Here is a 23,885-nt window from a genome sequence, read left to right as displayed (position 1 = left end):
GGGTCCACGTTACCCACTGCAAAAAGGTAGGCCCACATACCAACACCGTTGAACACACACAGAGTTAAAGAGAAGAACTGACCCACTAGGGTTCGGGGGTAAACTCTGTTAACAAAGAAACCCTACCCCGACCTTTCATCACTGTGGGGTGTTTATAGAGGTGTGGGTATGGGGAAGTACCAGGCAGGTGGGTCAGGGACAGGATTGGGATGGCGGTTTTTGGGATTTTGGGGGACTCTGAGCTGCATCATCGTGTTAACCATATTATGGATTAAGCCAGGTCAACCTAAACAGGGAAATGATGAACAAAATAATACCAAGGCACTGATTCGATCTCGTAGAAATACTGAAACCAAGAAAGACTATTGGGGGAATGATTATTTTAATAGTTAAAGTCAGTTTAGGACAAGATGGAGGATTCAAGATACCATTCGAGTTCTCCCATGAAGAGATAGGAGGTTTTAGGGGCTTTGGTAAGAAGGGGGCGTGTACAAGAAAGTTAGGTCCTAGAAGGTATGGTAAATACATTTGCACTGGGGAACGCTCATGTCCTTGGGCAAGGGTGTTTAAACATACCTGGGGAACATACTATGAGAATGGAATGGACGCAGCACACCGATGGGGAATTAAACAAACCCATGATAAATGTAAAACGGAACTGGTGATAACGGTAAAGTTAATTATTCAAGATGACATAGCAAGGAACTATTGGGCCTGTGTTGATGATTTCGGGGCAGATATATGTTTGAGGTTCATTTTTCAGGAGAGAAATGAATCTTCCACCCCCGAGACAGAACAGCAGGTAGATCCAATGTTATCACCAGAGGTACCAAAAAACTAGTCTAATACCCCTTGGAAGGCCCTCAGAAGGAATCCTAAATAGCACTAAACCACCAAGGGTAGAATAATTCCTCTTGCAGGAAATGAACCAAGGAGAAGTAGAAGGAATTTCAAATGAGAACTTCTGGGTAAGGTGGATGAACTACACAGCCAGGGCGTTGGGTCAAACTAATTGTTATGCCTGTTCAACAGGTAGGCCAACCCTTGTAACTGCACCTATGCCTCAGACCATGTTCTCTTGTGTGATAGATTTGGGATCAAACCAAACCTCACCTAATTGTTCTGATATTAAAATAACCACTCTTAAATAGGATAATACTAAGGCACCCCAATTCACCATGAAACCCAGAGATTATCAATGTTATAGACACCAAAGTAATGCGAATTACAGATCGAATTGGAGAAGGGTTTACAACAACGTTTTTCTGGTGGGTTACAATTGATAAAAATGTTGACTGGATTAATTACATCTACAAAGGTTCGTTAATTAGACAGTGGATGCAGTGAAGAGAATCTCAGGCCAACTATCCGCCACCTCACTCATGACCTGCAGAATAGTTTGGTTCTCGAAATGCTTTTAGCAGAGAAGGGCGGATTTGCAAGATGGTGGGAGGTCATTGTTGTATGTTTATCCCCAACAATACAACCCCAGATGGTACAGTAACTAGAGCGCTGGCAGGTCTCACTGCATTAAGTAAAGAATGGGCTGAGAACTAGGGGGTGAATACATCAATGACTGGTTGGTTTGATAACATGTTTGGAAAATGGAAAGCTATTGTTGCAACTGTTCTGGGTGCAGCTATAGCTTGTATGGGTATGTTTGTTCTTTGTGGATGTTGTCTTATTCCCTGTGTCCGAGGGTTGGTGAGCAAGGCGTTGGAGATGCAGCATCACAGCAGATGGTGAGATACGGCCCAATCCCGGACTCCGACCTAAGGAATGAAGAATATGACCCACCAGGCTTGGTGGAGGACGACGACGATTCAGATAGTTTGAGACTGGATGTTTTCCTAGAACTATAAATCTCTAGTTTAAAAGTTATTGTAATTATCTTTTGTGTATTAAAGTCTTGTTTTAAGTATAATGTACTAGTTAACCGATGTTGCAGGATGTGATGAAGCAAATGTTCTTCACTATAGGCTTAGACTGTTGTTTCCAGATAGTGGGTAAACAGGTTAGGTACCATTGCTAAAGAGTAACGTTACGCTTTTAATCATGGGGTAACCCTGATGAACCTGTATTGAATGAGACCATTTTTTATGTTTATGCAAATCAACTTATATGCTTCAATGTGTGTGATTCATTTCTATAACAACATATATGTTGTGAGTATGTGTGTAATATTTAGTCAAAGGGTGGATTGATAGAATAATTATTAATGACTAATTATTACACCCTGAAACTGTGTGAAATGTGTTAGAATGTGTGAGTGTAGGACCAGTAAAGACTATGACATTGAGCTACTATTTAGCAATGTGAGTAAGAGTTAGACCAGACAACAAAGGACAAGGAGAACTGTCTACAGACAACTGAGAAACCAAGATAAAGAGGCATCCCAGTTTAGGGAGGAGAGAAACTGTTAGGCTTGGAAGAGTGTGTGTGTGTATGTATGTATGTGTGTGAACTGATGGTCAGGAGAGCAGTTTTAAAGTGGAAAACTACAGCCCGCCTACAGAGAGGAGTGATTTTTGTATGACGTATGAGTATAAAAGATGGACTCTGAAATTGTGATGGCAGAATACTCAATTAATAAACATTTCTGACTATGCAGACCGGGACTCTGTCCGTTTCTTGATTTTGGGAGACGCACAGAGACACTGAAATAGTTTGTTAAATAATTCACATAACAATACTGTATAACAAGACAATGTGGACATTACTAGTCAGGTTAGATGTAGAGTTAAATTTACATTTTACATTTTTGTCATTTAGCAGACGATCTTATCCAGAGCGACTTACAGTTAGTTAGTGCATAATTTTTTTTTCTTCATACTGGCCCCCGTGGGAATCGAACCCACAACCCTGGCGTTGCAAACTGTAGAACAAGACAAAGTGGACTTTACTAGTCAGGTTAGATATAGAGTTACATTTGAAGTCGGAAGTTTACATACACATAATCTGGTTTCCGAGCTGGTCATGGGTGCACCTCAGCCACGCTCAAGGTCCTAAACGATATAACAACCGCGATCGATAAAAGACAGTACTGTGCAGCCGTCTTCATCGACCTGGCCAAGGCTTTCGACTCTGTCAATCACCGCATTCTTATTGGCAGACTAAATAGCCTTGGTTTCTCAAATGACTGCCTCGCCTGGTTCACCAACTACTTCTCAGATAGAGTTCAATGTGTCAAATCGGAGGGCCTGTTGTCTGGACCTCTGGCCGTCTCTATGGGGGTGCTACAGGGTTCAATTCTCGGGCCGACTCTATTCTCTGTGTATATCAATGATGTCGCTCTTGCTGCTGGTGACTCTCAGATCCACCTCTACGCAGACGACACCATTTTGTATACATCTGGCCCTTCATTGGACACTGTGTTAACAAACCTCCAAACGAGCTTCAATGCCATACAACACTCCTTCAGTCGCCTCCAACTGCTCTTAAACACTAGTAAAACTAAATGCATGCTTTTCAATCGAACGCTGCTTGCACCCACTCACCCGACTAGAATCACTACTCTCGACGGGTCTGACCTAGTGTATGTGGACAACTACAAATACCTAGGTGTCTGGTTAGACCGTAAACTCTCCTTCCAGACTCACATTAAGCATCTCCAATCCAAAGTTAAATCTAGAATCGGCTTCCTATTTCGCAACAAAGCCTCCTTCACTCATGCTGCTTGCCCTCGTAAAACTGACTATCCTACCGATCCTTGACTTCGGCAATGTCATTTACAAAATAGCCTCCAACACTCTACTCAGCAAATTGGATGTAGTCTATCACAGTGCCATCCGTTTTGTCACCAAAGCCCCATATACTACCCACCATTGTGACCTGTACGCTCTCGTTGGCTGGCCCTCACTACATATTCGTCGCCAAACCCACTGGCTCCAGGTCATCTATAAATCTCTTCTAGGCAAATCCCCGCCTTATCTTAGCTCATTGGTCACCATAGCAACACCCACCCGTAGTCTGCGCTCCAGCAGGTATATCTCACTGGTCATTCCCAAAGCCAACACCTCCTTTGGCCGCCATTCCTTCCAGTTCTCTGCTGCCAATGACTGGAACGAACTGCAAAAATCTCTGAAGCTGGAGACACTTATCTCCCTCACTAACTTTAAGCATCAGTTGTCAGAGCAGCTTACCGATCACTGCACCTGTACACAGCCCATCTGAAATTAGCCCACCCAACTACCTCATCCCTATATTGTTGTTTACATTGTTATTTATTTTGCTCATTTGCACCCCAGTATCTCTATTTGCACATCATCTTATGCACATCTATCATTCCAGTGTTAATACTAATTGTAATTATTTTGCACTATGGCCTATTTATTGCCTTACCTCCATAACTTACTACATTTGCACACACTGTATATAGATTTTCTAGTGTTATTGACTGTACGTTTTGTTTATTCCATATGTAACTCTGTGTTGTTGTTTTTATCGCACTGCTTTGCTTTATCTTGGCCAGGTCGCAGTTGTAAATGAGAACTTGTTCTCAACTGGCTTACCTGGTTAAATAAAGGTGAACTAAAATACATTTTTTTAAATGGATGGGTTTATTGGTGTTAAAATACTGGATGGGTTTATTGGTGTTAAAATAATGGATGGGTTTATTGGTGTTAAAATAATGGATGGGTTTATTGGTGTTAAAATAATGGATGGGTTTATTGGTGTTAAAATACTCCAGTTCTGCTATTTTGGACCACCAGGCTGCTGATGTCACGCAGCCTTTCGTTTTTGTGTTTTCACTTTTTCATAACGACAACGACAAGTTTGATGTCGGACGACAACCATTTTCATGATGTCACTGCGATAACTGTCTATAGACATGTCGATAGACGTAGTATAAACCAGCCTTTAGTCTTGAAATCTTTGGTTGTTTAGTCCACTACCGTACTCACTCTGTTTAGCACATGGCCTCACATGGTCTACCCTGCTAGCCTACCCTGCCACTACTGTACTCACTCTGTTTAGCACATGGCCTCGCATGTGAATCCTTAAAGAGATGGGTGGGGCTAAGGCTTAAGAGGCTGTGAACGATGCTGATTGGGTGTAGACAAAGAAGAGCTCTCCAGTAGGTAGCAAAACATTCAAGGGCCATTTTCTCAAAAGTGGGGTTACAAGTTTATCAACTTTCAAAGCAGATTTACTTTCCCATTGTTCCTCAACTGCAGTGTATGATATACCATTTTCTAGCTCTGAGTCTCTACTTTTATCCAATGTAAAAAAACACCATTTCAAATTTTGCTACATGAGACCGAATCGAGCCTGTTGGTCACATATTTGTAATTTAACTTTTCAAATGTATTGCCTTATATGTGGCATAAACACAACCAGTCACAATGTTTAATCTGATTAGGCTACTTCAAAAGTATCCTGTAGGCTACCCTCACACGTTCATCCAAAAAATAATTCTAGCATCCAAACTGTGCAGCATGTCACGATCGTTAGACGGAGTAGACCAATGCGCAGCGTTAGTTGCAAACATACTTAAACTTTATTATCTTTAATGATAATATAAACAACAAAACAACAAACGAAACGTGCAGTCCTACGGTTTACACAACCAACACGGAAACAAGATCCCACAACTATTGTGGGAAAACAGCCTGTATAAATATGGCTCCCAATCAGAGACAACCAGCAACAGCTGACACTCGTTGCCTCTGATTGGGAACCACTCTGGCCAACATAGAAATACAATACATAGAACTACAACATAGAACAAAACCACATAGAATCTACACACCCTGGCTCAACATATAGAGTCCCCAGAGCCAGGGTGTGACACAGCAGCCATTTGATTAATGGAAAGAGACATCTACAAAACAAAAAGTTTAATACATTTCGAACCGTCCCTTACCAGGGCTACTCTAAAATACTACCTATCAACACCATCCAGTGACGTTGTGCTACAGTGGTAGCCTACCCTTTCGTTGGTTACCCTACTAGCCTACCCTGCTAGTCTACCCTGCTAGCCTACCCTGCTAGCCTACCCTGCTAGCCTACCCTGCTAGCCTACCCTGCTAGCCTACCCTGCTAGCCTACCCTGCTAGTCTACCCTGCTAGCCTACCCTGCTAGTCTACCCTGCTAGCCTACCCTGCTAGTCTACCCTGCTAGCCTACCCTGCTAGCCTACCCTGCTAGTCTACCCTGCTAGTCTACCCTGCTAGTCTACCCTGCTAGTCTACCCTGCTAGTCTACCCTGCTAGCCTACCCTGCTAGTCTACCCTGCTAGCCTACCCTGCTAGTCTACCCTGCTAGTCTACCCTGCTAGTCTACCCTGCTAGCCTACCCTGCTAGCCTACCCTGCTAGTCTACCCTGCTAGCCTACCCTGCTAGTCTACCCTGCTAGTCTACCCTGCTAGCCTACCCTGCTAGTCTACCCTGCTAGTCTACCCTGCTAGTCTACCCTGCTAGCCTACCCTGCTAGCCTACCCTGCTAGCCTACCCTGCTAGCCTACCCTGCTAGTCTACCCTGCTAGTCTACCCTACACACTATCCAGACAGACATTGTGACACACACACACCCACCTGCAGTCTCCATCTGTCAGAGTAGGTAAATAAAGGTTAAATAAAAAATAAAAACTTCAGGAAACAGCAGAGGGTGCACCCCCTCTATCCTCATCGACGGGACCGCAGTGGAGAAGGTGGAAAGCTTCAAGTTCCTTGGCGTACACATCACTGACAAACTGAAATGGTCCACCCACGCAGACAGTGTGGTGAAGAAGGCGCAACAGAGCCTCTTCAACCTCAGGAGGCTGAAGAAATTCGGCTTAGCACCTAAAACCCTCACAAACGTTTACAGATGCACAATTGAGAGCATCCTGTCGGGCTGCATCACCGCCTGGTATGGCAACTGCACCGCCCGCAACCGCAGGGCTCTCCAGAGGGTGGTGCGGTCTGCCCAAAACATCATCGGGGACAAACTACCAGCCCTCCAGGACATCTACAGCACCCGATGTCACAGGAAGGCCAAAAAGATCATCAAGGACATCAACCACTCGAGCCACTGCCTGTTCACCCCGCTATCATCCAGAAGGCGAGGTCAGTACAGGTGCATCAAAGCTGGGACCGAGAGAATGAAAAACAGCTTCTATCTCAAGGCCATCAGACTGTTAAATAGCCATCACTAGCACATTAGAGGCTTCTGCTGCCTATTGAAATCACTGGCCACTTTAAGAAATGGAACACTAGTCACTTTAATAATGTTCACATATCTTGCATGAATCATCTCATATGTATATACTGTATTCTATAATATTCTACTGTATCTTAGTCCATGCTGCTCTGTCATTGCTTGTCCATATATGTATATATTCTTAAATCCCATTCCTTACTAGTTCTGTGTGTTTTGGGTATATGTTGTGAAATTGTTAGATATTACTGCACTGTCGGAGCTAGAAGCACAAGCATTTCACTACACCCGCTATAACATCTACTAAACACGTGTATGTGACAAATACAATTTGATTTGAACAGAGGTAGAGAGGTTCTTACCCAGGTGATAGACTAGATAAGGTTTATATTCCAGTGATATGTAACCAGAGGTAGAGAGGTTCTTACCCAGGTGATAGACTAGATAAGGTTTATATTCCAGTGATATGTAACCAGAGGTAGAGAGGTTCTTACCCAGGTGATAGACTAGATAAGGTTTATATTCCAGTGATATGTAACCAGAGGTAGAGGTTCTTACCCAGGTGATAGACTAGATAAGGTTTATATTCCAGTGATATGTAACCAGAGGTAGAGAGGTTCTTACCCAGGTGATAGACTAGATAAGGTTTATATTCCAGTGATACAGTGCATTCAGAAAGTATTCAGACCCCTTAAATATTTCCACATTTTGTTAAGTTACAGCCTTATTCTAAAAATGATTACATTGTTTTTTGTCCCTCAAGCTACACACAATACCCCATAATGAAAGAGTAAAAACATTTTTATAGTATTTATAAGAGGTTCTTACCCAGGTCTATGACAAGGTCAGGTTCCAGATCCAGTAGAATCCTGTAAAAGTCTGATTTCTTCTTTTCCCCACTAATGTCTAGGGCCTTGTACAAGCGCTTCATCTGGATCTGGCTGGTCCTGGCTTCCCAGATCTCACCGTACGTCGTAGAACGGATCAAGTAAAATGCTATGGGAATCACCGTGGTAACCTTAACCTTCTGAATGAGGTCAACCCTGTTTCTGTAGTTGTTCACAAACAGGACATCACCTAGACAGGTTAGAAAAGAGATGTAGAGTTATATACTGTAGAACAAGACAAAGTGGACATTACTAGTCAGGTTATAGAGTTATATACTGTAGAACAAGACAAAGTGGACATTACTAGTCAGGTTATAGAGTTATATACTGTAGAACAAGACAAAGTGGACATTACTAGTCAGGTTATAGAGTTATATACTGTAGAACAAGACAAAGTGGACATTACTAGTCAGGTTATAGAGTTATATACTGTAGAACAAGACAAAGTGGACATTACTAGTCAGGTTATAGAGTTATATACTGTAGAACAAGACAAAGTGGACATTACTAGTCAGGTTAGATATAGAGTTATATACTGTAGAACAAGACAAAGTGGACATTACTAGTCAGGTTATAGAGTTATATACTGTAGAACAAGACAAAGTGGACATTACTAGTCAGGTTATAGAGTTATATACTGTAGAACAAGACAAAGTGGACATTACTAGTCAGGTTATAGAGTTATATACTGTAGAACAAGACAAAGTGGACATTACTAGTCAGGTTATAGAGTTATATACTGTAGAACAAGACAAAGTGGACATTACTAGTCAGGTTGTAGAGTTATATACTGTAGAACAAGACAAAGTGGACATTACTAGTCAGGTTATAGAGTTATATACTGTAGAACAAGACAAAGTGGACATTACTAGTCAGGTTATAGAGTTATATACTGTAGAACAAGACAAGGTGGACATTACTAGTCAGGTTATAGAGTTATATACTGTAGAACAAGACAAAGTGGACATTACTAGTCAGGTTATAGAGTTATATACTGTAGAACAAGACAAAGTGGACATTACTAGTCAGGTTATAGACTTATATACTGTAGAACAAGACAAAGTGGACATTACTAGTCAGGTTGTAGAGTTATATACTGTAGAACAAGACAAAGTGGACATTACTAGTCAGGTTATAGAGTTATATACTGTAGAACAAGACAAAGTGGACATTACTAGTCAGGTTGTAGAGTTATATACTGTAGAACAAGACAAAGTGGACATTACTAGTCAGGTTAGATGTAGAGTTATATACTGTAGAAGAAGACAAAGTGGACATTACTAGTCAGGTTATAGAGTTATATACTGTAGAACAAGACAAAGTGGACATTACTAGTCAGGTTATAGAGTTATATACTGTAGAACAAGACAAAGTGGACATTACTAGTCAGGTTATAGAGGTATATACTGTAGAACAAGACAAAATGGACATTACTAGTCAGGTTATAGAGTTATATACTGTAGAACAAGACACAGTGGACATTACTAGTCAGGTTAGATGTAGAGTTATATACTGTAGAACAAGACAAAGTGGACATTACTAGTCAGGTTAGATGTAGAGTTATATACTGTAGAACAAGACAAAGTGGACATTACTAGTCAGGTTATAGAGTTATATACTGTAGAACAAGACAAAGTGGACATTACTAGTCAGGTTATAGAGTTATATACTGTAGAACAAGACAAAGTGGACATTACTAGTCAGGTTATAGAGTTATATACTGTAGAACAAGACAAAGTGGACATTACTAGTCAGGTTAGATGTAGAGTTATATACTGTAGAACAAGACAAAGTGGACATTACTAGTCAGGTTATAGAGTTATATACTGTAGAACAAGACAAAGTGGACATTACTAGTCAGGTTATAGAGTTATATACTGTAGAACAAGACAAAGTGGACATTACTAGTCAGGTTATAGAGTTATATACTGTAGAACAAGACAAAGTGGACATTACTAGTCAGGTTAGATGTAGAGTTATATACTGTAGAACAAGACAAAGTGGACATTACTAGTCAGGTTTCAGACCACTTACGCTTCTGTTCCCGTGCCAAGTGAAATTCCTTCTCTGTAGACACAAGGAAAAACATGAATTCATTAATATTCTGTAGTAATTAGTAGTATTCTGTGTTCTATAGTAATAACCCATTAAAACCATGAGCTCTGTGATAAACAGTTGACCCATCAGTATTATAGTAATAACCCATTAAAACCATGAGCTCTGTGATAAACAGTTGACCCATCAGTATTATAGTAATAACCCATTAAAACATCAGATATCCTGTATATATGAAACTCTAACACAAGACAAAACAGCCCACTTACCTAGTTCTTCCAATTCTTTTCTACGCTTCTCTGTAGACAAAAGAAAACAAATGTATAAAAGCATTACAATAATAATCATTAAAAAGCCTGGTTGTATTAGCACACACACACACACACACACACACACACACACACACACACGCAAACACACACACGCAAACACACACACACACACACGCAATCACACACACACGCAAACACACACAGTCTTTTAGAACACAAATGCAGCATAACCTCTGTGTTCTGTGATAAACAGTTGACCCATCAGTATTATAGTAATAACCCATTAAAACCATGAGCTCTGTGATAAACAGTTGACCCATCAGTATTATAGTAATAACCCATTAAAACCATGAGCTCTGTGATAAACAGTTGACCCATCAGTATTATAGTAATAACCCATTAAAACCATGAGCTCTGTGATAAACAGTTGACCCATCAGTATTATAGTAATAACCCATTAAAACCATGAGCTCTGTGATAAACAGTTGACCCATCAGTATTATAGTAATAACCCATTAAAACCATGAGCTCTGTGATAAACAGTTGACCCATCAGTATTATAGTAATAACCCATTAAAACCATGAGCTCTGTGATAAACAGTTGACCCATCAGTATTATAGTAATAACCCATTAAAACCATGAGCTCTGTGATAAACAGTTGACCCATCAGTATTATAGTAATAACCCATTAAAACATCAGATATCCTGTATATATGAAACTCTAACACAAGACAAAACAGCCCACTTACCTAGTTCTTCAAATTCTTTTCTACGCTCCTTCTCTGTAGACAAAAGAAAACAAATGTATAAAAGCATTACAATAATAATCATTAAAAAGCCTGGTTGTATTAGCACACACACACACACACACACACACACGCAAACACACACACACACACACACACACACGCAATCACACACACACACAGTCTTTTAGAACACAAATGCAGCATAACCTCTGTGTTCTGTGATAGTTGACCCATCAGTATTATAGTAAAAAACACAAGATATACAGTGGGGAGAACAAGTATTTGATACACTGCCGATTTTGCAGGTTTTCCTACTTACAAAGCATGTAGAGGTCTGTAATTTTTATCATAGGTACACTTCAACTGTGAGAGACGGAATCAAAAAAATCCAGAAAATCACATTGTATGATTTTTAAGTAATTAATTTGCATTTTATTGCATGACATAAGTATTTGATCACCTACCAACCAGTAAGAATTCCGGCTCTCACAGACCTGTTAGTTTTTCTTTAAGAAGCCCTCCTGTTCTCCACTCATTACCTGTATTAACTGCACCTGTTTGAACTCGTTACCTGTATAAAATACACCTGTCCACACACTCAATCAAACAGACGCCAACCTCTCCACAATGGCCAAGACCAGAGAGCTGTGTAAGGACATCAGGGATAAAATTGTAGACCTGCACAAGGCTAGGATGGGCTACAGGACAATAGGCAAGCAGCAATTATTAGAAAATGGAAGAAGTTCAAGATGACGGTCAATCACCCTCGGTCTGGGGCTCCATGCAAGATCTCACCTCGTGGGGCATCAATGATCATGAGGAAGGTGAGGGATCAGCCCAGAACTACACGGCAGGACCTGGTAAATGACCTGAAGAGAGCTGGGACCACAGTCTCAAAGAAAACCATTAGTAACACACTACGCCATCATGGATTTAAATCCTGCAGCGCACGCAAGGTCTCCCTGCTCAAGCCAGAGTATGTCCAGGCCCGTCTGAAGTTTGCCAATGACCATCTGGATGATCCAGAGGAGGAATGGGAGAAGGTCATGTGGTCTGATGAGACGAAAATAGAGCTTTTTGGTCTAAACTCCACTCGCCGTGTTTGGAGGAAGAAGAAGGATGAGTACAACCCCAAGAACACCATCCCAACCGTGAAGCATGGAGGTGGAAACATCATTCTTTGGGGATGCTTTTCTGCAAAGGGGACAGGATGACTGCACCGTATTGAGGGGAGGATGGATGGAGCCATATATCGCGAGATCTTTGCCAACAACCTCCTTCCCTCAGTAAGAGCATTGAAGATGGGTCGTGGCTGGGTCTTCCAGCATGACAACGACCCGAAACATACAGCCAGGGCAACTAAGGAGTGGCTCCGTAAGAAGCATCTCAAGGTCCTGGAGTGGCCTAGCCAGTCTCCAGACCTGAACCCAATAGAAAATCTTTGGAGGGAGCTGAAAGTCCGTATTGCCCAGCGACAGCCCCGAAACCGGAAGGATCTGGAGAAGGTCTGTATGGAGGAGTGGGTCAAAATCCCTGCTGCAGTGTGTGCAAACCTGGTCAAGACCTACAGGAAACGTATGATCTCTGTAATTGCAAACAAAGGTTTCTGTACCAAATATTAAGTTCTGCTTTTCTGATGTATCAAATACTTATGTCATGCAATAAAATGCAAATTAATTACTTAAAAATCATACAATGTGATTTTCTGGATTTTTTTTTGATTCCATCTCTCACAGTTGAAGTGTATCTATGATCAAAATTACAGACCTCTACATGCTTTGTAAGTAGGAAAACCTGCAAAATCGGCAGTGTATCAAATACTTGTTCTCCCCACTGTATATGTGAAACTCTAACACAAGACAACACAGCATATTTACCTTGTTCTTCCAATTGATCTACTTAGCATAATGCTAAACTAATGCTAAACTAAAATCTGTCACTTTACGCTAGAGACTTCCACTGCAGTGTTTGCTATCTGGCTGTTTGGTAGGTTGGGAGTCGGACCCCTCGGCATGCAAACGTATCTGGACTGTCAAAACTGTTTGAGATAGAAACTATTTGGACCCTGTTCTAAAAAGCTAAAACTCTCCTGAACACGAACACATCCATTTTGATCTACAACGCCCACAAGCTGAACAGGACTGGTCTGAAGGTAACCTGGTACCAGGTGGTAAAAATGAACAGAAGTGAATCGGTTCTAATGTACAGTACATGGGTCATTCCAAGTCCAACCCTGACCTTTCTTATACAGTGCATTCGGAAAGTATTCAGACCCCTTGACTATTTCCAGATTTTATTACGTTACAGCCTTATTCTAAAATGGATTCAATCGTTTTTTCCCCCTCTTCAATCTACACACAATAATAATAACCAGGATAAACATTTACAATAATAATAACCAGGATAAACATTTACAATAATAATAACCAGGATAAACATTTACAATAATAATAACCAGGATAAACATTTACAATAATAATAACCAGGATAAACATTTACAATAATAATAACCAGGATAAACATTTACAATAATAATAACCAGGTTAAACATTTAAACCCAATAATGACAAAAGCAAAAGCAGGTTTTTAGATTTTTTTGCAAATTCATAAGAAAATGTAATATCTTGTTTAATGATGAGACATCCAGGGCCACTCAGAGATCAAGGTTAAACTTACCTTCAATATGTTGTTTTCTCCGCATGTAGACACCAACTAAAGCTGCAATAACTGCAACTGCAACAGCTGCTGCTATTAGACCAACAATCAACCCTGCCAGTGATTTAGGAAACACATCATCTGAAACAGAGAAGCCATGTCAAACCATTACAACACCTACATATATACTGTACAGGAAGTAAATCATTTATAAATACAGTACTACTGAAAACAGGTCAATAAGGTCATACCTTAGACTAGGGCAACAGTTTCCTAACTAACAAGGGGTCTCAGGTACTTGGGTTAACCAATGAAGACCTCACCTGGGACAGTAATCTCTGTCTCCCTCAGGTGGTTGATCTCCAGCTGTTGAACTCTACAGGTGAACCTGTTGGTGTCAGTCTTGTTCACGGTGACATGTCGTCTCAGAGTGTAGAGGTCCTCTGAGTCCCTGTGTCTCTCTGGAGGTCCATCAGCAGGGAGGATGGTTCCAGCACTGTCCAGCCACTCCATCCCAGGTTCAGGATACCAGCCTCCAGACTCACACTTCAGGACCACCCCCAGGTCTTTGGTTCCAACAATAGAGATCACTGGCTGAGATACAGCACCTACAGATACAAGATACAGGGTTCATCAACATTTTGACAGATGGAATTTCATGACATTTCCATGACTTAACATTATTTCCATGACCAACAATTCGAGGCATCTCTATGTAGGTATAAAAGAGTATGCGTAAAGTGGTATGGACACTGGGAAGCTGCTCTCTGATGCCATGGACCATCTCCTGTCTTTGGGCCCTTCACCCCCCACAAAGTAGAATACCTGATAGGCAACTGTATAAAACACATGTGGTCAACCCTCAGTCTGGAGAGATGCTGGGTGTGCAGGCTTTTGATCAAGCCCTGCTCAAACACATCAGAGACAGTTTATCAAGGTCTGGTTGAGCAGCTCATTTATAAAATGTGGTTTGTTAGAGGGGGACTGGAATAAAAGCCTGCACACCCATTAGTTTTGTCACACAACACAATGCCACAGATATCTCAAGTTTTGAGGGAGCGTGCCACTGGCATGCTGACTGCAGGAATGTCCACCAGCGCTGTTGCCAGAGAATGTAATGTTCATTTCTCTACCATAACCCGCCTCGAATGTTGTTAGAGAATTTGGCAGTACGTCCAACCTGCTTCACAACCTCGCCAGCTCTGGACCTCCTGCAGGTAAAGAAGCCGGATGTGGAGGGCTGGGCCACTGCAACTGAACTGTAACTCAGTAAAATTGTTGAAATTGTTGCATGTTATATTTTTTTATGTTATTATATTTTTGTTCAGTATAGTTAGTCTGTTCTTATAGGTATTTTTCCATTACATATTATAAAATCATTTAACAATAAGCAGAATCATTATGGGTTTAAAAGAGGATTAGTGACTGCACCCGTCTATGATGTATGAAACATATTTTGTAATCCAGATGAAAGACTGGACAACCACATTGTGACTGCAGTAATCAATGTACTGTATAATTATCATCAGGTGTGTGTGTATATTATTTTTAAAGAAACTGTCTTTATCACGCCACCAATAGAGTCAGGCAAGAGGAGGGGAAACCAAGCAGACATGGGCATAGACAGGAAAGAGGCTAGACAAAGAAACCATAGTGGCTCAAGTTCAAGGGAGGGTGGCTGTTTGGATAAAGAGGGGGTTCCGATACGATATGAAAAGATGAAACTGTGTAAAAAGAGAGCTCCAAGTCTGGGACTGGCAGTTGCTCTGCAGACCAGCTCGGCTTTATTGCCTGTGTAATAAAGTCTATCTTGATTCTACAAAACTCTGAAAGTGCTTTATTTTTTATTGAGGATAAGGACGATTTTCCACAACATAATTGTCACCCCAGATGGGACTGGAAAAAGGGATCGGACGGGTACTGAGCCGCTGAACAAACTACACAAACACAGTGGCCACTGAAAAAGAGGTAAGCTTACTATTAGTATAGAAGTTTGTGTGGTTCTGATCAGCTGATTCAGAGGTCAGGTATCGGAGGTCTCTCCAAAATTACAGGCTAAAGTTAGGAAAAAGCACAGAGTTTTAGAGAGGAAAGACAAAAAGCATGCATGTATGTTAACATAAGAAAAGTCCTGCGGATACCGCTCTAGTGTGTTGAGGAAGTGAATCAATAAAGAGCTGCTTAGACAGGCAGAAATCCTGTACAATATTGCATGATAATTACAAGGCTACAACAGCAATCTAGTATTGTGAAAGTTGTCAATTTAGTTTATTTTAAACCTTACGATTTAGGTAAACGCAGAACGTTGTTTGAGAATGGTTTACATTTGTTCTACTAGTAAGAATAGAAGAGTTTCCATGTTTTAGTCTGCGGGTGTTAGCGACTGTGGCTCCCTGAACTCCAGCAGGCTGTAAGGGATATAATGGGTTCAGTTTTGTGTAGTGGTATGACTAAGTTGAATGCGGAGATGTTCTTTGACAATTTCTAATTATTATTACTAAATTCTATAGTTTAGGTAACACCAGTGATTTGGAGCAGAAAGTTAATGTATTCTAAACCGATAATCTGTTTCCATTACGTGGAACAGAGTGTGTCACGCCCTGGCTCTGGGGACTCTTTAATGTTGAGCCAGGGTGTTAGTTTCTATGTTTTGTGTTTCTATGTTGGCCGGGGTGGTTCTCAATCAGAGGCAACGTGAATCAGCTGTTGCTTGTTGTCTCTGATTGGGAACCATACTTAGGTAGTCGTTTGGCATTTGTGTGGTGTGGTATCTTGTTCCGTGTTGGTTTGTTTGTTAACCGAGGACTTCACGTTTCGGTTTGTTGTTTTGTTAGTTGTGTAAGTACTCTAATAAAAGATGTACGCATTCCACGCTGCGCCTTGGTCTACTCCTTTTGACGATCGTGACAGAAGATACCACCTCAACTGGGTCAAGCAGCGTGAAGAGGAGAGAGGTTGGACTTGGGAGCAGAGGATGGAGAGTCTGGCGAGAGCCATGGAGGCCATATCCACAGGGGAGAGGCAACCACAAGAAATGTTTAGGGGGGGGCTCACACCGTGGACGACGGGGCTGCTGGAGGCAGATAAGGGGCGAGTTTGTGGACAAGGAGAGAAGGCCACCGGGTTACGGGAGCCATTGGTGATTAGAGGGAGGGAAAGTGTAGAGGCACGGCGAGAGGTACTGAAGTGTGTTGCCAGTCCGGTCCGGCCCGTTCCTGATCCCCGTATAAGGCCAGTGGTGTGTGTTCCCAGTGCGGTCCGGCCTGTTCCTGTCCCTCGCGCCAAGCCTGTGATGCACGTCGCCAGCCCGGCCCGGCCTGTTCCTGCCCCTCGCACCAAGCCAATGGTGCGCGTAGCCAGCCCGGCCCGGCCTGTTCCTGCCCCTCGCACCAAGCCTATGGTGCGCGTCGCCAGCCCGGCCCGGCCTGTTCCTGCCCCTCGCACCAAGCCAATGGTGCGCGTCGCCAGTCCGGTCCGGCCTGCTCCCCGCACCAAGCCAGTGGTGCGCTTCGTCAGCCCGGTTCGGCCCGTCCCTGCTCCCCGCACCAAGCCAATGGTGCGCGTCGTCAGCCCGGTCCGGCCCGTCCCTGCTTCCCGCACCAAGCCTGTGGTGCGCGTCGTCAGTCCGGCACAGCCCGTGCCCGTTTCACAGGTGCCTGGCCAGGTACCGGTCAGCTGCTCCACACCGGAGCCTAAGCAATCCGCTCCACCGATGTCCAGTCCAGCTCCAGCCAGCGGGACCAGACCAGACCAGGGGCACTACGGGGGTGGGGGGGTTGTTAGAGGGTGGGGGTCACGCCCGGAGCCGGATCCGCCGCCGAGGTGGAATGCCCACCCGGTCCCTCCCCTGTGGTGTTTGGTTGGCGCGGTCGCAGTCCGCGCCTTTGGGGGGGTACTGTCACGCCTTGGCTCTGGGGACTCTTTAATGTTGAGCCAGGGTGTTAGTTTCTATGTTTTGTGTTTCTATGTTGGCCGGGGTGGTTCTCAATCAGAGGCAACGTGAATCAGCTGTTGCTTGTTGTCTCTGATTGGGAACCATACTTAGGTAGTCGTTTGGCATTTGTGTGGTGTGGTATCTTGTTCCGTGTTGGTTTGTTTGTTAACCGAGGACTTCACGTTTCGTTTTGTTGTTTTGTTAGTTGTGTAAGTACTCTAATAAAAGATGTACCCATTCCACGCTGCGCCTTGGTCTACTCCTTTTGACGATCGTGACAGAGTGAAGTAATTGAAGTGGATTACAGTTCGTTTTGACTATTACGCTGTTGGGGCAGCACCAACTTTTTGAAGGTTCTAGATTTGTTAATGAACAGGTTTATATTTTTAGTAAATCAATGCAACAGGTTGCAATTATTACATTACCGGGTTATGGGTTTGTTTTATTTTAGAAGGTGTCTATTCCACTTAATGGAACACGGTATTATCTGATGTGTCTTGAGTAGGATTCTTTCTATTCCCCTTAATGGAACAAGGTATTATCTGATGGGTCTTGAGTAGGATTATTTCTATTCCCCTTAATGGAACACGGTATTATCTGATGTGTCTTGAGTAGGATTATTTCTATTCCCCTTAAAGGAACAAGGTATTATCTGATCTGTCTTGAGTAGGATTATTTATATTCCCCTTAATGGAACAAGGTATTATCTGATGTGTCATGAGTAGGATTATTTCTATTCCCCTTAATGGAACAAGGTATTATCTGATGGGTCTTGAGTAGGATTATTTCTATTCCCCTTAATGGAACAAGGTATTATCTGATGTGTCTTGAGTAGGATTCTTTCTATTCCCCTTAATGGAACAAGGTATTATCTGATGTGTCTTGAGTAGGAGTCTTTCTTCCAGGACTGATGGAAGTCCACTACAGTATGTAAGGGAGACGTAGGAGACCACATCTCAAACAACTTTTTAATAGATGCCTGGGATCAAATATCACTGATTCCTTACGCGGAGTAATTGACTATATTTGCGACAGGAAAAAGTATTACATTTAGAGGGGTAACAGGAAGGATCTAAGGCAGGGGTGTCAAACTCATTTTAGCTCAGGGGCCACATGGAGGAAAATCTATTCCCAAGTGGGCCGGACCGGAAAAATCATGGTATATATAACTTAAAAACAACAACTTCAGATTGTTTTCTTTGTTTTAATACGATCAACATACAACATAAAGCTGGAGCCTGAGGACAGTGTGTCCAAAATAGTACAAGCACAACATCACTATTAATCATAAAACACGTCAAGTTTATTTGAAAATTCTAAAGAAAAAGAACACACAAACACACAATGCCTCAGTGATTAACAGAACTGTTTCACAGATCACAGAACTATATCAGGGTGTCATTTCTCAGGCAGAAATGTAGATAAAAATAATGAAATCCTGTTCCCCAAACAAGTGCAAGAACCACAGAGTCAAGAATAGGTTAAATATACAAATAAAATAAAATCAATTAAAAACAATAGCACATCAACATAAAAACATATAAACATAAAGCTGGAGCCTTAGGACAGTGTCCAAAAGCACAACATCATTATTAATCATAAAACACCTCAAGTTATTTGAAAGTTCTGAGGACAAAGAACACAAACACACAATGCCTCAGTGATTCACAGAAGTATATTACAGATCACAGAACTATATCAGGGTGTCATTTCTCAGGCAGAAATGTAGATAAAAATAATGAAATCCTGTTCCCCAAACAAGTGCAAGAACCACAGAGTCAAGAATAGGTTAAATATACAAATAAAATAAAATCAATTAAAAACAATAGCACATCAACATAGAAACATAAATCTGAAAGCGTTGCTCAAACTCCCGTAACAGTCCAGTTATTTTATCTTTGAACCGCTTCATGTCTGCCACATGTTGGGTCGCGCACACATTTTTCAGACAGGGGAAGTGAGCTGCATCACCACCGGCAAGTTGCGTCTCCCACAATGACAGCTTCAACTTGAAAGAACGTATGCTGTCATAATACTGCATGACAACTTTGTTGCGCCCTTGCAGCTGTTTGTTCAAGTTATTCAGGTGCTCTGTAACATCCACCATAAATGCAAGGTCCGGCATCCATTCTGCGGAATGAAATTCTAACACTGGTTTGCCCTTTTCTTCCATGAACTGTTCAATTTCTTCTCGTAAATCAAAGAAACGCCTCAGCACAGCACCTCGGCTTAACCATCTTACCTCAGTGTGGTATGGCAGGCCATAGATGTGGTCTTTCTCTCTGAGAAGGCTGTCAAACTGACGGTGATTCAGGCTTCTGGATCGGATGAAATTAACAGTTTGGATGACCACCTTCATGACGTTATCCATCTTTAATGACTTGCAACACAAAGCCTCCTGGTGCAAAATACAGTGAAAAGTCAAAAATCACGTCCTCCATTTGCAGATTGCACTTTCTCTCTGAACTTTGTCACAACGCCTGCTTTTTTCCCGATCATTGAGGGCCGACCCTGTCCAGCGCGCCGACGAGTGCGGTAAAAATATCAGCTGCTGTCGTTGTATCTGTCATCGGCACCAACTCCACGAACTCCTCGGTGACGGTCAATGTGTCATCAACTCCGCGGATGAAAAAATGGCCAGTTGTGCAACATCTGTAATGTCCGTGCTTTCATCAATTGCAACCGAAAACGCAATAAATGACTTTACTTTTTGCTTCAACTGGCTGTCCAAATCCACTGAAAGATCAGAAATCCTGTCTGCAACTGTGTTTCTTGTCAGGCTGATATTTGCAAAAGCCTGCCGCTTTTCAGGGCACACAATCTCCGCTGCCTTCATCATGCATGTTTTTACAAATTCACCCTCACGAAATGGTTTTGAAGCCACTGCGATTTCATTAGCAATGAGGTAGCTAGCTTTCACTGCACTGATGTCTCGGCTGTGAGTAAACACAGACTGCTGTTTCTTCAGACCCGCCAACAGTTCATTCACCTTCTCTCATCTCCGCTGTCCTTGAAAGTTGTCATATTTGTCGGCATGAAGACTCACATAGTGGCGACGAAGGTTATATTCTTTCAGCACTGCAACATGCTCTTAACACACCAAACATACAGCTTTCCCATTCAATTCCGTGATTAAATAGGATGACCATTTTTCTTGGAACACTCTGCACTCTGCGTCCACTTTTCTCTTTTTTGACAGAGACATATTGGGGCAATGAGGGTGCCAAAGCACATAATGTTAAAAGTAGAAGCCGTAATAAATATCGCGGGCAAAACAAAGTAGCTCATTGGCTGCACGTGCTTGACCTACTTGCTCTGCCCCGGTATAAACAGTTTGCTTGCTTAACACAATTGCTATTGCGCCATCCAGTGGACGCAATTGGAACAGCAGTTTATTTTATTGAAAAATTGCAGCGCATTTTAATAAATAAAAAAATAATAAAAATATTATTTTTTATTTATTATTTTTTTCAAAATCATCTCGCGGGCCGGATTAAACCCGTTTGCGGGCCTGATCCGGCCCGCGGGCCGTACGTTTGACACCCCTGATCTAAGGCGTTGTAACGTTACCAGGATAATTTGACATGGGAGCAAATGGAGCCGATTTTGGGGTTGGATAATCGTTGAAGAATTACAGACAATGGAGTCTAATTTTGTATGTAGTCTTATTCTGGAGTAGTCACGAGGAATTAGATTGAAACAAACGATTAATGATTTGAGGGAAGACAGTGGAATGATCTTCATCATGTTTTGTTTGTAAATAAAACGTTTGGGTTGCTGATTAAGATGTGCTATAGTGAATGTTAATGACATGTACACTTTCTCTTCCAGGAGAATGGGGGTTTCATTATCTCTCTTTGGGATGTTTCCCGAGTCTGTGAGCTGAGGAGAGCAGTTAGTGAAATTCAGCAGTTTTATAAGTATATGAGGATCCGGATTAGTCCGTAGAATGAAGTAAGGCCTGGCCATTTGTTTGTTTTTGCCCTACGTTTTACCACACACACACAACCCACCTGTTATGAATATTTGTTAGTGGTGTAGGGTTTTTTATTTTGGTTTTAGTGGGTTTTTCACGGGTTAGAAATGATAAACCTTAAAGGGCACACAAATGACATTTTCTGTAGTTTCTATTGTCAGAGTTTTGGTTGCACACATGCTAATTCTCCTGATAAGAAATGTACTGAAAAACCCAATGTAAACCAGGTACACAAAATGTTTGAAATATCTTTAAATAATGTCTGAGGTACAGGGGAAGTAAAGGGGGGCCTGTCTCTGAAACTAGTGGACTGCAGCAGGCTGCAAGAATGTGCACTTCCTAATCTCAAGGCTTCTCCTGACTGATGAGAAGACAGGGTACAGTAGCATACGGTGTCTCACCTAACAATGTTCTTAAGACTCTCTTCCAATGGGTGAAGGCTTCTCTGCCCAACCTAGCAGGAGAATCTGAGCATTGTCTGCACACTGGAGACTTTGTGGCAGTAAAAGACTACAGAGGAAAGAGCTGGAAAGACCCTAGGTGGAGGGGCCCGTACCAGGTGTTGCTGACTACCTCGATGACGGGGAAAGTAGCAGAGAGAGATACCTGGATCCATGTGTCCTACTGTAGGAGAGTTCCAACCCCAGAAGAGGAAGATGGCCTCGCCACTGCGGAGCATCTTTTTATTTTCTGTCTGTCTGTGTCTGTGTGTCTTTGCAGCAGTGACTCTCAGCTTCCCTATAGGTACGCTGCCAGAAGGACACACTCCACAGACCGATGTTGATAAATTGAGATATATTCTGCCTGAGCCCGAGACCCTAGTGACGGAAGAAGGTCCAGAGCCAAAGGGACCCGACGCCGGCCCGGAGTAGAGGCCCAGAAGTAGATGGTCATGGTCGGAAGAGAGCCCTGCTGGGCCCTCAGAACAATGAGGACAATTTGTTCTTATCTAGAGCAGAAATGGTTGCTAATCTTACATCTGGACAAAAAGAGTGTTGGGTGTGTGGGTTGGGGCCGGTTAAGGTAGGAGCAGGTTTACCGCTTGTTGGAGTTCCCATAGGGGTAATGGATTACCATTCTTAGTGGAGATACCATGTAACCCTGACCCCATGACGTTCTCTGTATTACACAACCACACAGGCCCACTGTGGTTTGCTGGGCCAGATAATACCGGGTTTGGAGGGTGGATCATGTAACTGTGTCTGACCGTTGTTTTAGTCATTGTATTGATGTTGCTGCTCATCCTCATGTTGGAGTTTTGCTGCAATATGTGTTTAAAACTGGTAACAAAGTCAAGGCCAAATGTAATGTTAAATGTTGCCATGACCCAGGGCCAGAATGATTAGCTGAGCTACCCTTTACTGCTGAAGACTGTGATGTTTGACCTGTTGTAGACAGAGGTTTGCTCTCACAAGGTCGGCTCAGTGGGAGTGGAACATTGTCTGAACGTCCAGACTCTGTGGTTGTGTTCTCTCCTAAGCAGCTGCACTCTGGTCTGAACGCCCAGACTCTGTGGTTGTGTCTCTCCTAAGCAGCCTCACTCTGGTCTGAACGTCCAGACTCTGTGGTTGCCAGGTGTTCTCTCCTAAGCAGCCTCACTCTGGTCTGAACGTCCAGACTCTGTGGTTGTGTTCTCTCCTAAGCAGCCTCACTCTGGTTTGAACGTCCAGACTCTGTGGTTGTGTTCTCTCCTAAGCAGCCTCACTCTGGTCTGAACGTCCAGACTCTGTGGTTGCCAGGTGTTCTCTCCTAAGCAGCCTCACTCTGGTCTGAACGTCCAGACTCTGTGGTTGCCAGGTGTTCTCTCCTAAGCAGCCTCACTCTGGTCTGAACGTCCAGACTCTGTGGTTGCCAGGTGTTGTCTCCTAAGCAGCCTCACTCTGGTTTGAACGTCCAGACTCTGTGGTTGTGTTCTCTCCTAAGCAGCCTCACTCTGGTCTGAACGTCCAGACTCTGTGGTTGCCAGGTGTTCTCTCCTAAGCAGCCTCACTCTGGTCTGAACGTCCAGACTCTGTGGTTGCCAGGTGTTCTCTCCTAAGCAGCCTCACTCTGGTCTGAACGTCCAGACTCTGTGGTTGCCAGGTGTTCTCTCCTAAGCAGCCTCACTCTGGTTTGAACGTCCAGACTCTGTGGTTGTGTCTCTCCTAAGCAGCCTCACTCTGGTCTGAACGTCCAGACTCTGTGATTGTGTTGTCTCCTAAGCAGCCTCACTCTG

The 23,885-nt window shown here is 42.7% G+C and overlaps 1 protein-coding gene across 2 annotated transcripts in view; it reads right to left on the bottom strand.

Annotated features, from left to right (window-relative positions):
* Positions 1-10,543: 10,543 nt before the first annotated feature.
* Positions 10,544-23,885, bottom strand: part of LOC123484804 (butyrophilin subfamily 1 member A1-like) — a 35,352-nt gene continuing 22,010 nt past the window's right edge. The window contains exons 3-5 of one of the 2 annotated variants that reach the window (XM_045215563.1): positions 14,084-14,368; positions 13,782-13,901; positions 10,544-11,138 (exon numbers count right to left, since the gene is read on the bottom strand). In XM_045215563.1, coding sequence (XP_045071498.1) covers positions 11,053-11,138; positions 13,782-13,901; positions 14,084-14,368 — 491 coding nt within the window. In that variant the 3' untranslated portion in view covers positions 10,544-11,052. Of the gene's footprint in view, positions 11,139-13,781; positions 13,902-14,063; positions 14,369-23,885 lie in introns of those variants that run through there. The other variant, XM_045215564.1, reaches the window with a different exon arrangement.

The sequence above is a fragment of the Coregonus clupeaformis genome, unplaced genomic scaffold (genome assembly GCF_020615455.1).
Source record: "Coregonus clupeaformis isolate EN_2021a unplaced genomic scaffold, ASM2061545v1 scaf0473, whole genome shotgun sequence".
Taxonomy (NCBI): domain Eukaryota; kingdom Metazoa; phylum Chordata; class Actinopteri; order Salmoniformes; family Salmonidae; genus Coregonus; species Coregonus clupeaformis.
Note: the sequence above shows the minus strand (reverse complement) of the source record. Positions and strands in the feature narration are given on the sequence as shown.